The 16874-nt window shown below is 35.1% G+C and overlaps 1 protein-coding gene across 3 annotated transcripts in view; it reads right to left on the bottom strand.

Moving 5' to 3' along the window:
* The window catches only part of LOC111147780 (dopey family member 1), a 76581-nt gene that overhangs the window by 42935 nt on the left and 16772 nt on the right, over positions 1 to 16874 (bottom strand). Inside the window, exons 5-13 of one of the 3 annotated variants that reach the window (XM_022504003.1) lie at positions 15693 to 15791; positions 8982 to 9081; positions 8127 to 8236; positions 6892 to 7000; positions 5549 to 5669; positions 3897 to 4016; positions 1951 to 2065; positions 1529 to 1558; positions 977 to 1210 (exon numbers count right to left, since the gene is read on the bottom strand). In XM_022504003.1, the coding sequence (XP_022359711.1) occupies positions 977 to 1210; positions 1529 to 1558; positions 1951 to 2065; positions 3897 to 4016; positions 5549 to 5669; positions 6892 to 7000; positions 8127 to 8236; positions 8982 to 9081; positions 15693 to 15791 (1038 nt within the window). Of the gene's footprint in view, positions 1 to 976; positions 1211 to 1528; positions 1559 to 1950; positions 2066 to 3896; positions 4017 to 5548; positions 5670 to 6891; positions 7001 to 7959; positions 8003 to 8126; positions 8237 to 8981; positions 9082 to 15692; positions 15792 to 16874 lie in introns of those variants that run through there. The other 2 variants (XM_022504002.1, XM_022504004.1) reach the window with 2 other exon arrangements.

Genomic DNA, 16874 nt, shown 5'->3' with positions numbered 1-16874 from the left:
TTTAGGTAAGGAACCTTGAAAACTAGAAAATTTTAAACCTTTGTCTTAAAATACAGCCACTGTGCCTAAACTCAATGGAATTACATACATGTTTTTTTCCCATCGATGCATCACAGTGTTTTAAGTATGATACTATGGCCAGACATTAAAATTAGTGTAATTCTATTCAACATCATTAAAGTAGCAGTAAGAATCTGGAAAACTACAGTGCACCTGGGTGGCTCAGTGGGTTAAGCCTCTGCCTTGGGCTCAGTTCATGATCTCAGGGTCCCGGGATCGAACCCCACACTGGGCTCTCTGCTTGGCAGGGAGTCTGCTTCCCCCGTCTCTCTGCCTGCCTCTCTGCCTACTTGTGAACTCTCTCTCTGTCAAATAAATAAATAAAAATATTAAAAAAAAAAAAAACCAAAACACAATGACAACACCTGTCTACCTCTCCAGGCATTTTGAGGATCCGTTGCCGTGATCTTTATGAAAACATTGTCAAACGGTAATATAATACAAAAATGAAAGACCTGAGAATGGTAGGGTAAATTAGACTTATCATGATTACCTAGGAAAGGAAGAAAGAGGCAGGCTGTTTCTCCGGGAAACTGCCAGACCGCTGAGCATTATTATAATCTGTAGCCTTGAAATGTGTGTTTCCCCTTGATGACGGGAGGTCAGGCTGTACTTCCCAAGGCTGCTCAGAACCGGATCAGCTTGCTCCTTCCTTAAACTCTGCCCCTGCACCTGCATGAAGCCTCTGATGTGGCTAAAGCTAATTTCTAAAATATTAGGGGCATTTAACGGGACCAAAGTCCAGAAATGTTCTCTGGGTTGATTACATTTACCAAGAATAGAAAGTGCAGGGAATTCTGGAACCACAACACTTGAATCTAGAAAAAATTCACTAATGTTTTAATGACTATATACAAAATATTCTGCTTTGAAGAAATATAATTGGTCTAATCCCAAAAATAACAGCACACCTTACCTTTTTGTCTTCCCATTCTTTGACTGAGTTGCTCTGCCCACTTGAAAACTGCAACACACCTCCAGTGCTGGCAGATAAGAGTGGAGGTTGAACCTTGCTAAGGATCTTTGAGCAGAGCCTGAGTGAATCTGTGAGCTCAGTCAAGTGCAATGTCTGGAGATGGCTTGTCAGGGCAGAAATCATCCTGAGCAGCAACTGGGGCAAATGTTCTGTCTGGATTTCAATATAAGTCTCCTGATGACGGAAAGTGAAATGACAAAAGTTTGTATAATGTATAACCCCCAAATTCTATTATTTCACTTAATTTTAATGTATATAACAAAAGAAATAATTTTACTCATCTGTAATATTTTATACATATCATGCTCTTAATGAACATTGTATGCTCTTTTTATTACTGACTTAAATAATTTGTTGCCAAATTCTCAATTTAAGTACTTCAAGGTATATATTATAAAATAACCCCAGTTTAATTTGCTATGTTACAGAAATTATAATATAAAAAAAGTGAATACAATTAGTTAAAGACAAAAGACAGGCTGAATGTCATACCTGACACAGCACCCTCATACTTCTAGTAGGCTTCAAAATGAGAAAGCAAAGAATTGAGGAGAGAAAAGGAGAAAAGATTTCCAACAGTCTTCATTTAATAGAAAGAATTATTAGTGAGTATAAATGCAGCATTAGACCACTATACACTAAACATTTAAGATTTCAGTAACACGCAGCTATGAAGTATATTCCATGGAGTACATAAGACTTATTTATGTATCCTATATATGTCAGAGGACAAAGCACTTGGAAAAATTTATGAAAAAACAAAGCTAAGCCAAAAGGGAAAAAAATCAATTTAACTTTAAAGATGAAATTTAACTTTAAAGATGAAGTCTGTCTCCAACATGAAATACCTGAACTATGTTATTACATTTCCCCAATACTTTTTTTTTTTTTTTTTTTTACCAAGGTGGTCTTACCAAAGAAACTATATCCAACAAAAAATCCACCAGTAAGCAGAAATTCGTCAGCTGTAACTCAGATGACTCACTACTATCTCCAGGTCCAATCTGAAGTCTGGCGTGCAATGTCCTCCTAAAAGGACAAAATTCACTTTATCAAGTATAAGTGATATGAATATTCATATCACATATACATCACTTTCTTTTTAATGAGAGCCAACACTGGGACACACACAATGATATTCCTGTGAATATTCCCTTGCCCCAGGACACTTAACTCTAAGTGGAAAATTTCCAAAGCAAGATTCCTAATGGTTTAAACTCCCTGGAACCCCCATCTTATATTTCCAAGTGTTCTGGGTGGATCTCACTTTTTTGGACTTGCTCCCACTACACTTATCATCTCCTAGTTAAAATGGATTATTTGCTGCTTGATTGATAACCTCAGGACTTTTTTTTAAAAATACCAACTTGTCCTCCCTCAACCCCATTCTCTCAAATCCAGAATGCACCCATCCTTCATGGTTTAAGATCAAACATCTCCCCCAGGAAGCCTCTTCTGATCATTCCTCCAACAAACATTCACTTTAAATCATATTAGTTCTATATAAGACATTACATTGCCCTACACTCTGAAGATACAAAGAATATGACAGAGTCCCTAATCAGCAAAAATATAAGCATACAGACAAATAAATATACCAATTTGGCAGTGTAGGAGTTGATTCTGATGGGAGATTTGAGGGAGTCATGGAAGGTTACTGAAAGGTGGGTCACTTCCCTATAGGACCTCCCAGATGGGGGAAGAATATTTTAGAAGAAATAATACAAGTGAAGGTTCAGCAGCAGGAGTGACAGCTCAGGCCCTGTGCGTTCAGGGCATAATACAGAAGGTAAATAAAGGCAGATGAGTCTTTGTGAATGTAGAAATGAAGGTGGAAAACCAGGCCACGGCTGAGTGGCAAAAAGATATTCGTGATTTCCTCAATATTGCTACCACATTTTAATCTATTAAGGTATCTATAACTTTTAAAAAAGAGACTATTTATTTATTTAAGAGAGAGAGAGAGAGAGGAAGAAAGAAAACACAAACAGAGGAAGAGGGAAAAGCAGGCTCCCTGCTGATCAAGGGGCCTGAAGACATGAGAGGGCTTAACCCTAGGACCCTGGGATCATGATCTGAGCCAAAGGCTTAACCAACTGAGCCACCCAGGTGCCCCAAGGTAATTTTTAATTTAATACTAGGAATAAGCATGTGAATGTTTTACTTGTTCCCACTGTAAGGTCTCTGAAAGACTCGGACTGTCTGTATTCCTAGGTGCTCATTATCTGCTGAATGAGTAAGCAAACAACTTTCTAAACCATCATAGGGATTACTATTTTGTATTTTTAAAAGACTTCTTATTCCAAGATCGCACATGCTTACTTTTGACTACATGCTCCCAAGGCTTGAGAGGTTAATCTGGTTCTGAGAGGATTTGGTCTAGAATCCAGAGATTCCACTCAGGTTCACCAGTATTCTTGGGTTTTCAAAGTTTTTAAAAACACAAGAATGACCAAGGAATTTGTTATTAAAAGTGGGAATAATTTTTGTAAAGTGTGCTAAGGTAGCAGCCACAAATTTTGGTATTTTCTTTATAATGAAGAAAAACCAGATTATTATAGATTGGAGAGGGAAAATCTATCATTTATGCTGGTAACTAAATAACTTGTTTTCTAAACTTTTCAATTCTAAGATTATACAATCAATAATTCTATGTTCTAGAGTGACATGACAGAGCCAGATTATGGTTATTAAATAATTAACAGTTGTCAGTAGCAGTAAAAAATATATATATATATATATATGTATATATATATATATATATAAATAAATAAAAGAACATTCTTTTCATTAGACTGAACTTAAAAAAAATCGACTTTGGATGCTATTAAATTAAAACAAATAGAACAGTTTGACATACCTACAACATTCTTCAAACCAACGTGCAACGTAATCCCACATATAATAAGGCTCAAAGGAATTAAAGAGAAGGTTGGCAGTTTTAATCAGCTCTGCTGTTTTCTTATTTTCCCTTAATTTACTAAAAAAGAAAAAGAGAAACAAAAACTAAGAAATATTAACTTTTTTTTTTTTCAGAATTAAATTTGAGTGCAACGTTGTTAGGGTAGTACATATTCCTAGGTAGCTGCTAGAACACTTGCTAGTGAGAAAATGGCCACAAGTAATTTTTATACATTGACATTTTATCACTTTATGTGTAGTTACTATTCCAAATTCAGGTTTTCATAACTCAAATGTATGATCAAGATCAGAAATTAGCCTATAAGAAAAAATATCTGTGCTTTCAGCAAAAGAAGAGCAAGTTATTTTTGAACTTTGAGTGCGTGTTAATTTGGCATTACATTCTTTTGTTTCCCTTGAAAATCATTATTCTTAGCTGAAAAACAATACTGTAAATTGCTGATTACTGAAATTAAAAGATTACTGAAATTCCATCAGAGAAAAATAACTTATTTCAAGTGGGGAACCTTTGGACTATAAAGCACCCACCGGTTACCTACCATCTCCTGCCAACCGTCCTAACAATTACAACAGTTGTTTTTATATATAGTGAGGTACTATCAATACAGCTAGCATATTATAGCATGAAAGACTAACTAAATACTCTATAGGGCAATACATATTATCAGGCAGAATACAGAATGAAATCGAGTACCATGGAGTCAATATTAACTTCTCAAACAAAAATCACAGGAATATTTATCAGAAATCAAAAACTGTCTAAAAATGTTTTAATATGTAAAACTGTGTTTTAGGAAAGCCCAGGTTATCTCCAAAGCCCACGAAGGAGATACAAATGGAATGCAAATTTAGTAAAAGAAACTATAGTCTTGAAACCTTTGTCATAATGATAGATGAGACTGGAAGACAGGCAGGCTGCTGAAAGTAGAGAAGAAATGAAAAAGTAAGACCATGTCAACATGAATCTACCACTGACTTGGAGAAAAGCATATACTAAAATTACATGACTTTCCCCAGGGATTAAAAAATACATATATATATATACCTGCAAGAAGAAATAACCATAATTTGAAAAAAAAAAAAAACCAAAACTTGTTAAAAGAACAGCTGGTGCCCTTTGACTCATTTAACTCTATGGTCAATCTTTTTCTGAACTATAATTCGGTCTCCTGAGTGTGTCAAGTAACCAAGACGCACAACCCCATGCAAACAACCAGGCCTAATACCAAGCAAGGTACAATTTTCATCCCCAAATGACATGTGGCAGTTAATCACTTCTGAGTTTGGAAAGTGTAAATAAATTGCCTGGAATCTATATCTTCACATTAATTGCTAAACTTCAGTATTCTAACCAGACAGATTGAGAACCAACCCTGAAATGTGGTGGTTCTACTGTGTAGTAGCCAGGCTGTAAAATGCCTGTTTGAAAGATCAGTGCAGTTAATTATGAGAGTTCACACTGCCAAATACAGTCATATTGAAAATCAGATGTAATCATTCAGAACAAAAATTTCATAGAGTAGTGTTTACTTCGTGAATATTAATAAGTGAGAACATCTTTATATCATGCTTAGGTTTCTGGTAATCCACCTGCTTAACTGAGTATGATCCTTGCTGAAGGGTGGCTCCATTTGAAGATCCAATTCTGCTTTGCACTGAGAATATAATGTTCTAAATACTTCAATTAGGACATCTTCCAGGATTACAGGTCCTAAAATTAATACACATATTAAGGACAATAATTAATTAGCACTGACAAATCAGGATTATTTACAAATTGGCCTGATCACAGGATACTTTAAAACTAGTATTTTGAAAAAAAAAAAAATTTTTTTTCTGGAAGCTATACTGCACTTTGTATTTTGAGCTGAACAAATGTTTGCTTACCAATAGGCTGACATAACAAAAATTACAAAATCAAGGAAGTGTGTTTTGGCAGTTAATAGCAATATCTTTGGAAAAGTTACTTAACTTCTCTGAGCTCTGGTTTCCTCATCTAGAATGAAGATAATACCAAACTTACAGGGCTGTTACAGGATTGGGAAAAAATATTTGTAAGGTGAGGAGCATAGTTCCCAGAATATAGTCAGTATTCAATAAATACTTATATTAGTACTAATGTTATTTTAAATGATACAAAAATGCACAAAGTAAATTTTGCTACAACAGATGCTAATCTCCTTAAAAAAACTTCTGGACTTCATCTATTAACTCACGATAGCTAAAATAAATTCTCAAAGCCAACAATGCAACTCAATTTATTTTTATATTTAAAATTCTTCATTTATATTTTAAGAGTTAGTAAGAAGACATGAATATTTGCTAAAACACTTGCATGTAACTTAATAAAATTACATACTTTATTATTTCACTTTATTGTTTCTAATATTTTTGGTTTTTCTTAATTTCTCTCTCACGTGCCATAACTAACTTCCCAATAGAGCTATCTAATATCTGGGAAATACACAAAGAAGACAGGGAAAACACACAAAACAAGGGGGATGTGGGGAGTCAAGCTGAGGGACAGAACCCAGATATGTTTGTCCAGTCCTTGAATCTTGTGAACTCTAAGACACAGTCATGACAAATCATAAATGCTTCAGTAACTTAATCAGGATTAAGAAGAGCTTAGATAGTATCTTTAAGATGACTCTTCCATTACATATAGAGTACAAGGTAAAATATATATAGTATATATATATAGTACATACATAGCATAAGATAAAATATGAGAACATATGGCTTGGATGTATACATCTGTATCTTCTTAATGTTCTACAGTAAATTTGAGGTAAGAAATTGTTGAGAACTTGTATTTGAAAGCCACCTCAAAATACAGAAATTTCTCTATGTAATGACTTTGTCTTATTTTTATTATAAAACAGTACAAAACAACCACACATGATCTTATGCCCTAGGACAGTATATATTACCTAGCTCAGGTTTGTCAAGTAAACTGATTAAAATACGAAAAGGTTTTAGATCCTGCATTAAAGTGCTCTCTTCTCCAAATCCATTCACTTGTAAGATCCCCACCATTGCCTTTAAAAAAGAAAAAGTATATTAGTCATCTAAATAAACAGATGCAAAGATGTCTTCTTAAGAAATAATTTAAGTATGACCATAATGGAGATTTACATCTACTGCTTTTCTGAAGTTCTTTCTTTGAAGTTAGCTTTTTCCCCTGCCAAAGGGGGGGAAAAAAAGTTAATACTCAATTGTCTTGAGGGGAAAAAAAGAGTGCTTACATTTTCTCTAGAAAAAAGGTGGAAAAGTTAAATAAAAAAATCTAAAAAAATAGGGGCGCCTGGGTGGCTCAGTGGGTTAAAGCCTCTGCCTTCGGCTCAGGTCATGATCCCAGGGTTCTGGGATCGAGCCCCGCATAGGGCTCTCTGCTCCGCAGGGAGCCTGCTTCCTCCTCTCTCTCTCTGCCTGCCTCTCTGCCTACTTGTGATCTCTGTCTGTCAAAATAAATAAATAAAATATTAAAAAAATATCTAAAAAAATAAATTTGAGTTATTTTGACTTTTCACCTAAAAGATTAAAAAGTTTCTATTTAATATCATCATCAACAGGCCCCAAAGTATGCCACAGTACCATGACAGTGTCTGCTACTATGCTATTGTCTTCCCACTGGTAACTCAAAACTGTATTCTTATAACCTCACTCATTTAAAAATGCTTCAAATACCATGTATTTTCTGTTTGTTATAAATTATCTTGAATATCTCATTATTAAAGTAAAAATAATATAAAATAAAACTATGGCTCATTTTAAGCTTTCCATTACAATAGTAGTTTTACCACATTTAGATTCCTCTTGCAACCCAAATTTCCATGAGACTTCAGAGGAAAAATAACACAGGTCCTAGCTCATTTTTGGAAGAGCTCCAATTGATAGGGCAGACAGGTGAGAAGATGAAACTATGTATTAATAAAGTCATGAGAACAAAGTTAAGAAAAAATTTCTGAACTTACAGAGTCTATCTTAAGATTACTTACTCATTTTATTGTAATCATTTGCTCGTTACAGTCATTCTTAGGATATTTGTGAGTCTTGTCTCCACCCCTCAATGATGAACTAATTCAGGCAGGACCTTTTCTTAGACTTGCTGAGTAACTCCATTGATCAGGGGGTAACCAAAAAATAAAGTGAAAGCATTCATTACCTGGACCAACAATTCTTTTGAAAAGGTAGTGAAATAGTAAGTGGCATGTTCTTCAGGATTACTGTGTCTTGTGCTTCTGGGTCCTATGATAGCACCGTTGTTATCAAAACCTCCATGGAAACAAACAGCACAAAAAATTAAAATGGAATTCTCAAAACTGTTGTTCATTAAATACCAAAACAGCAAATATCTCAAAAACAGCACCAAACACTTACCAATTAGTAGCCCAATCAATGTCAGCAAGAGAGATCATTTTAGATAGTTTAATAAAGGGAAATCAATTCAATACATAAGTATCATAGTATTCTTCTAGCATTATCCTCTATTTTTTTTTTTCAATCTTATGAAGAGTGAAATAACTGAAGGTTCAGAAAATCCAAGAAAAATTACATTGTAGCTTTTCACTCTGGGCAGTAAGGAGTTGTGAAGACAGGCCAAACACTCACAGAAAGTATGGAAGAACAAAAAACTTACAGCTTGAGTGCGAGACAGGTAAGGAACCATGTGCAGGGTAATAGTAATTGTTCTGATTCCTCTGATGACTTCAAAGTCTTGGAAATTATGTTATTATTTCAGTTATTAATTTATCTTGCTTTGTCTATATACAGTATAACAGCCTCAATTTATAAGAGAAAAATCTTGTCAAAGGAAACATGACTTATGGTTTAAAATAGCCTCTATTGTTTAGATGATTTTGAAATTTCTTCATATAATACACTATTTATCTTTTTATTGTCTATTTAGGCAGACTATGAATTTCTTCATTTAGGACATACTCACAACTTGATAATACTTATGTATAGCAAATTTCCCTCTGTCTTTCCTCAGCTAAGACCATACACATCAAACACCTACCAAGAAGCCATGCATAAAGTCTCCGATTCAGGGACATATCCCTCCTCAGTACTACGTGAAGGGCTGCTGACAAGATCCTGATCATATCTGGTCGAGTGGCCTGAAAAAATTAGAAATGTGGTTGTACTTAATCACATACAAAAACACATTCCTTTCTTTGCCCTTTAAAACAATCCCATCTTGCTATATACTCAGAATGTTAGGGCTTAGGAGGTAGTTTCATATAGGACTGATCTGACTGTTCAAACACAGGAATGATTACTTCCATTTTACAGATCAGGAAAAATTACTGATTTTTTACAGATCAGTAAGAAAAGGTAGCACAGCTATTTAGTTGCATAATTCAATTATTTTAATCTCCAGTTTAAAGTTCTTTGTCCTATCCAACATTAGCAAGATCTGACATAAAACAGTCAAACAAAAATGGAGCAAAATGGAACAGATTCAAGAAAATCATAGTCTTTCACATTCATATTGGTGTCAACTGCTGGTAATTACGTTAGAAGCGCACTATCTTCATCAATTCCAAGTCTTTCATTTCTTAACCTTTTAAACATTTTTATGTTGTAGTCTTTCAAACATATAGAAAAATAAAGAAAACAATATAATGAATGCTTTTATACCCACATCCACCTTTAATACATCTTATTTTTTTAATTTTACTCCAGATCTTCTTTTTTTTTTTAATAATTTTTTTTTTAAATTTATTTATTTGACAGACAGAGATCACAAGCAGGCAGAGAGGCAGGCAGAGAGAGAGGAGGAAGCAGGCTCCTTGCCGAGCAGAGAGCCCGATGCGGGGCTCGATCCCAGGACCCTGAGATCATGACCTGAGCCGAAGGCAGCGGCTTAACCCACTGAGCCACCCAGGCGCCCCTACTCCAGATCTTCTAAAGAGAAAATTCATTTTTTTCTTTTCCTAACAGCCTTAATTAGATGTTCAAAACATGATTTCCTAATAAAGGTCTGGTTTTAGCTAAAAGAGGTGAAGTTAAAAGAAAAATAAAAGGGGGGCGCCTGGGTGGCTCAGTGGGTTGAAGCCTCTGCCTTCGGCTCGGGTCATGATCCCAGGGTCCTGGGATCGAGCCCTGCATCGGGCTCTCTGCTCAGCGGGGAGCCTGCTTCCTCCTCTCTCTCTGCCTGTCTCTCTGCCTACTTGTGATCTCTATCTGTCAAATGAATAAATAAAAAAATCTTAAAAAAAAAAAAAAGAAAAATAAAAGGAAGGCAGCTAATTAAAAAGCTATTAATTTTAAGAATATTATTAGATAATCACTTTAGAATAGAATCTTGGAATCTGAAGATTAGAAGGTAATGTGGAAATCAACTAGTCTAAAAATCACTCTAGAATAAAAAACCAGAGCCTCACGGGGCTTGAGTACTTAACCAAATTCAAATACCTGGTTAGTGACTCACCTGAATAGAGAATGGATTTTTTTTTTTTTTTTTTTTTTGAGAACAGACTTATTAATCATTGACTTGTCAACTTTTCAGTACTATGCTCCTTGACAGTAGTGGAAAAGGATTCACCCACCTTATTTGTTTTAAAGGAATCTTAGAAATTTAACTGAGATGTTACAGAACACAGATCATCAATAACTGAAAAATTGGTCACTCATCTGAATTTTATTAATCTAAGCAATTCTAAGCAAAGTGTGGTTCCTGAACTTCTGGGGATTTCTAAAACCCTTATAGGAGGTCCACAAGGTAAAAACTATATTGCTAACAATTCCACGATGCTATCTGCCTTCTGAGATGTGTTGACATTTGCTGTGATCAAGGAATACTGGGTAAACCTGCAAGCACCTGAGCAGAAGAAATACAGCAGTGGCATCTACTGTACTTGGAGGCAAGGGATTTTTTACTCTCATGTACTTACAGTAAAATTAAAAACAAAGGGAAAAAAGTCAGTTTCACTTAGGAATGTTGTAAATGAAGCAGAAAAAAGTTTATTTTGTTAAATACTAGCCCCTGCACAGAAGTCTTTTAATATTGTGGGATGAAATGGGGAGTAAACACAAAACACTTTGACATTACATGACGGATATCTTGAGGAAGAGCACCTGTGTGACTGTTTGAATTGTGAGGTGTACTACCCATTTTTGTACCACTTTTACCTGAAAGAGGGACTGATGATACAAACTACAATTATTCAGGCTTGAACACATGGTAGGTATTTTCTCAAAAATAAAGTGAGACTGTCAGTTCAAGAAAAACAATTAATACTCATCATTACAGATAATAAATTTTGAGCTTCATTTTTCATCTAATTTCCAAGAGAAAATTAGAAGTGTTTTCAATATTTTATTTTTAAGTAATTTTTATTTTTAAGTAATCTCTACACCTAACATGGGGCTCAAACTTAACCCCAAGATCAAGAGTCACATGCTCTACCAACTGAGGCAGCGAGGTACCCCAAGAAAATTAGAATTTTAGAAAATCTGTATTTGGCTTGAAATAGTACATATTGAATTAAATTAAATTGGCTTGAAAGCTTCCCAATACCTAAAAAACTTTGCCCATGAGATTGGTGGTAGTAGTAAGCAATGTGATAGTCTGTTATTGTGTTATTCTCTGGAAGATTTGCATAATTCACTGAAGTAGCATTTCCAAATAACCAAATATGATGTTACAAAAGCATGTCTGGGGCGCCTAGGTGGCTGAGTTGGTCGAGTGACTAACTCCTGACCTCAGCTAAGCTCTTGATCTCAGGGTCCTGAGTTCAAGCCCCACCCCATGTCCAGCAAAGAAACAAAACCTTATTTGGGTAAAAGATGTATTCAAAGTACAAGACAGATCAGCAGATTTTCATGAAACAGAATATGAAAAGTACATTGATTTGGTTTCAGATTCCATATTGCAATTAATTTTCTTAGAACTACAGCTTACTGAGTTTTGGTGTAGTATAGAAGAATATGCTGTTTTAACAACAACAAAAGACTGCTGAAACATTCCTCTTTTCCAATCATGTATCAGTGAGAGCAGATTTTTTTCCATATATTTCAACCGAAAGAAAAAAAATCATGACTGATTGCAGAAGCAGATTCTGCTCTGTACTATTAGACCAGACATTAATTTGTGGAAAAATAAAACAATGCTACTCTCTCTATTCACCAATTTTTTTAATGTGTTGGCAGAGTTATTTTATAAAATGTTATCTAGACAAACATGATAACTCTGTTACTGTTTTCTTTATTTCTATTTATTTATTTTTAAGATTTCACCTATTAACTTGAAAAAGAGAGCACAGAGGGAGAAGTAGACTCCCCGCTGAGCAAACAGCCCAACTTGGGACTGATGCCCAGGTCCCCAAAATCATGACCTGAGCTGAAGGCAGATGCCCAACTGACTGAGTCACCTGTTACCTGTTGTATTTAAATGAATTAGTAAATATTTAAAAATCTCTCAGTTTTAATTTCTAATGATATAAACAGATATAACCTACATCAGCAAAAGAATTTTTTTAGGATCCTCAATATTCTTTTTCAAGACTTATTTATTTTACAGAGAGAGCGAGCCAGCAGGCACACACGTGCAAGCAAGCATATGAGCAGGGGAAGGAACAGACGAAGAAGAGGGAGAGAATCCTCAAGCAGATTCTCCACTCAGTGGGGAGCCCAAAGTGGGGCTTCATCCCAGGACCTTGAGACCCTGAGATCACTCCTCGAGCCAAAATCAAGAGTCGGACACTTAACCAACTGAGCCACCAGGTGCCCCAGGATCATCAATTTTATTTATTTATTTGAGAGGTAGAGAGTGAGAGAGAACATACGAGCAGGGGGAAGTTGGACATGAGGCGTGATTCCAGGACCCTGAGATCATGTCCTGAGCCAAAGGCAGATGTTTCACCAGCTGAGTCACCCAGGCACCCCAGGATCCTCAATATTTTTAAAGAGTGTAATAGGGTCCTAAAACTAAAGCAGTTGAGAACTGCTGATCTAACATCAGATATGAAGATTACAGATATTTCCACAAAATCCTGAAAAGTACAAATGTCTTGGGGTGCCTGAGTAGTTCAGTTGGTCAAGCATTGGACTCTCTCTTTTTTTCTTTCTTTCTTTTTCTTTCTTTCTTTCTTTCTTTCTTTCTTTCTTTCTTTCTTTCTTTCTTTTTTTTTTTTTTTTTCCAAGCGCTGGACTCTTGATTTTGGCTCAGGTCACAATCTTAAGGTTGTGGGATCAAGCCCCCTGTCTGGCTCCATGCTCAGCAGGGAGTCTCCTTCTCTCCCTCTCCCTTCCCCTCTGCACATGTGCTTGCTCTCCCTCTCTCAATCTCAAATAAATTAAAAAATTTTTTTTCTTAAAAAATACTAATGTCTCCCAATCATATTTTGAAAACAAAAGCAAAACTTCTCTTTAAAAAAAAAAATTATTTATTTTAGAGAATGTGAGTAAGTGGGGATAGGGCAGGGGCAGAGAGAGAGGAAGAGAAGCAGACTCCCCGCTGAGTGTGGAGATTGATACAGGCTGCATCTCAGGACCCTGATATCATGACCTGAGCTGAAATTAGGAGTCAGTTGCTTAACTGAATGAGCCACCCATGCACCTTCCCCTCTCCCAAAATACTCTTAAGAAAGTAAGAAGTCACTTTTGATTACTGTTGACATTACCACACATTTCTAATATGGAATTATTATTAGAGATTGGGCCAACTTTCCATGAAATAAGTAGAGAGATTCAGGAACCCATTAACTGCTGAAGCTATTAACAGCAATCACTTTTGGGACAATGTAATGAAGGCTCTTTTAAGTTATGATTACAATCAATATTTGCTTAAAATTTATTATATATAAAAGATATGGAAAGAGGAAATGTGGGGAACAAAGATGATTTGTCTTCATCCCTATTCTCAGTAACCTAAAAATCCAGTAGAGTAATAGGGGGAAGATGTAACTGGGTCTGGGTAGGGAACCTATTTAAAAAAAAAAAAATTAGGGACGCCTGAGTGGCTCAGTTGGTTAAGCAGCTGCCTTCGGCTCAGGTCATGATCCTAGCGTCCTGGGATCGAGTCCCACATCGGGCTCCTTGCTCAGCGGGGAGCCTGCTTCTCCCTCTGCCTCTGCCTGCCTTTCTGTCTGCCTGTGCTCGCTCTCTCTCCCTCTCTCTCTGACAAATAAATAAAATCTTTAAAAAAAAAACCAGTTATTGGTTTTATTATACAAATTATAAAAGATAAGGCTTAAGAAAATCTTGGCTGGTATATTAAAAAAGTGCCGAAGGAAATTCTGCTAAACAAAAGGTTGAGAAACACTGGTCTAATGAGATTACAAACTAAATTCTTCCGAATTTAAGTCTACCATGACTTAATCCCCTCAGATCTTGCTGAGTTACCTATCAGTATACTAAAGGACTAATAATGCTGAATGCTTAGAAGGGAAGAAAACAATGGGGAAGCTTAAGAGTAAAGGTCAATACATTTTTTTTCAATAAAGACCCAGGTAATAAATATTTTAGGCTTTTTTTTTTTAATATATTTTTTTAATATTTTAGGCTTTTAAGCCATATACATTACTTTAGCATATTCTTCTTTGCTTTCTTTTATGAATCTTTAAAAAAAAGTCGAACTCATTACTACCTGATGAGCTGTTTGCAACACCCTTGTACTGATAAATTTAGACTATGCTGATGTCCCAGCAGGTGTTCGTGAAAAGCCAGAAATAGAACAAAAGCCTCTGGTTTAAGGGTGGAAAATCTCAAAAACAGCAAAGCAGACAGTTTATGTTCCAATTAGGGACAATAGGCAATGAAGTGTGAAATTCTTCAATTATTAATAATTCAATTCCAAACTGAATAAAGTAATAAAGAAAAGTGTGAGCATGACAGATAATGAAAATTCACTAGTTATCTACTAACCATAGTTCTTACAAAACCCCCAAATAATAGTCCTTTCTGCTAATGACTTTTTAGAAATAAACATCCTTTTCCAAGGTAGAAATTTTCCATCTTATTACTTTTGTTCTTCCATTCTGAATGTTCACATATTGGTGTTCTACATAACTCATCAAAGTTTTGAACTCAAAAGAATTCAGACTACCTTTTTAAAAATGAAGACATTGAGGGGTGCCTGGGTGGCTCTGTGGGTTAAAAATGAAGACATTGATTACATTTTCACCAATGAAACACTTCACTCATGATTTGTTAACTGTTCTCATTCGTAATCAAAGTACTAGAGAATGTCACAGTGACTGAATATTTGGCTTTTGAACAGCCAACTCTGCTAAGAGTTTGACATACATCACCAAATCGCCAAACCAAGAAAAGGTAAGTTACATCAGGACAGACATAACAGCTGAGCAGAAGGCCTGGGTCTCAGAGTCCTGCCTCACTCAGAGCTAGCCATGATTATCTCTTGTTTCTTATAGGTTAGAACTCTTTTTAAAGGTATGAAATAATCTATTTCAATTTCCATGTTCTTATGCAAATCAATAAACACCCCCCCCCCAAATTTCCACAAATTCTACTCCTTAAAAAAAGGAACTGTTGGGGGCACCTGGTTCAGTTGGTTAAGTGTTCATCTCTTGATATCACTTTGGGTCTTGATCTTAGAGTTACGAGTTCAAGCTCTGCATGTATTGTATGTAGTATGTATTGCACTTACCCATTCATAAAACAAAAGAATTCAACTTAATTCCAACTTAAAAAATAACTACACATCAGGAAACTATGATTTTCCAAAGAATTCCTTATATTAATATCATTATTAATGTTTTACCTGACTCATGTGGAATGGAAAACAGAAGAGTATGAGGTCCAGTGTGCTTCTCTGTACAAGTACACTTGAGTCCTGCACTGAAGTACTTACTGCTTCTACCTGAAATAAGAGAGCCTTTAGTATCTATTGCCTGTTACACTGGGCAAGATTTACCATGCAAGTGGAACACTTCATTTTCTCCAATCTTCTCAGTTTCTTATCACTGTTTAAATGTATTTACAGTATTTGGAATAGGTAAATATATTACGATGGTTTAAAAAAATTAAGGTATACAAGAGTATATACAGCAAAAAGTTCTCTCCCACACTTGTCTCCCAACCACTCAATTTCCTTTTTTGCATGCAACCAGTATAACCAGTGAATATTCCCTACGAATATAAGTAAATAAAAACACACATGCATATATCCCAAATTTTGCCTTTTTAATAACAGATCTTGGAGATCTTGCCTTAACACTATATACAGAGCTTCATTATTTTTTTTATGGCTAAAGAAATACTCTATTTCACAGATGAATTCTAATTTTTTAACAGGCTTTTGATGAAAGATATTTATGCTGTTTGTAAATATTTGCTATTGTAAATAATGCTGCAATATACAGATGTACAAGTACTCTTATAGGATAAATCCCTTGAAATAGAACTGCTGGGTCTTGGGGTATATGCATTTGCAATATAAATAATGCAATGCATTTCATTAAGGTTATATATATTTATATTCCCACCAACTTTGTGTGACAATTTCTATTTTGCCATGTTTACCCATGTGTGGTTTTTTTTCATTTTTGCCAATCTGATATATGAAAGTTGGCATCCCAGTGTAGTTATATTTTTATTTCTATCATAAGTAATGTTGAGCGTCTTTTCATATATTTGAGTTAGTTTTATTTCCTTTAGGTTCTCTGTTCAAATCCATTTTTATACTTATTAATATTTGCCTACTTATTTATAGTAGCTCTCTGAATAATATGGAGGATAGTCTTCTGTGATGTGTTACAAATAGTTTTCCAATTATGTCATTTGTTTTTTAAAGAAATAAAAAAGTGACTTGCTTAAAATTTCCATTAAGTTATTAAAAGGAAATGTAACAATACATTTTAAAATCTGCATAAAAATTGTATAGTCATTTCGGAAAATAGTTTGGTGGTTTCTTATAAACTTAAACATACACTAAAAGATGATA

Source organism: Enhydra lutris, unplaced genomic scaffold (genome assembly GCF_002288905.1).
Source record: "Enhydra lutris kenyoni isolate GAN:26980312 unplaced genomic scaffold, ASM228890v2 scaffoldscaffold17, whole genome shotgun sequence".
Classification (NCBI taxonomy): Eukaryota; Metazoa; Chordata; class Mammalia; order Carnivora; family Mustelidae; genus Enhydra; species Enhydra lutris.
This window is presented reverse-complemented; position numbering and strand designations above follow the sequence as displayed.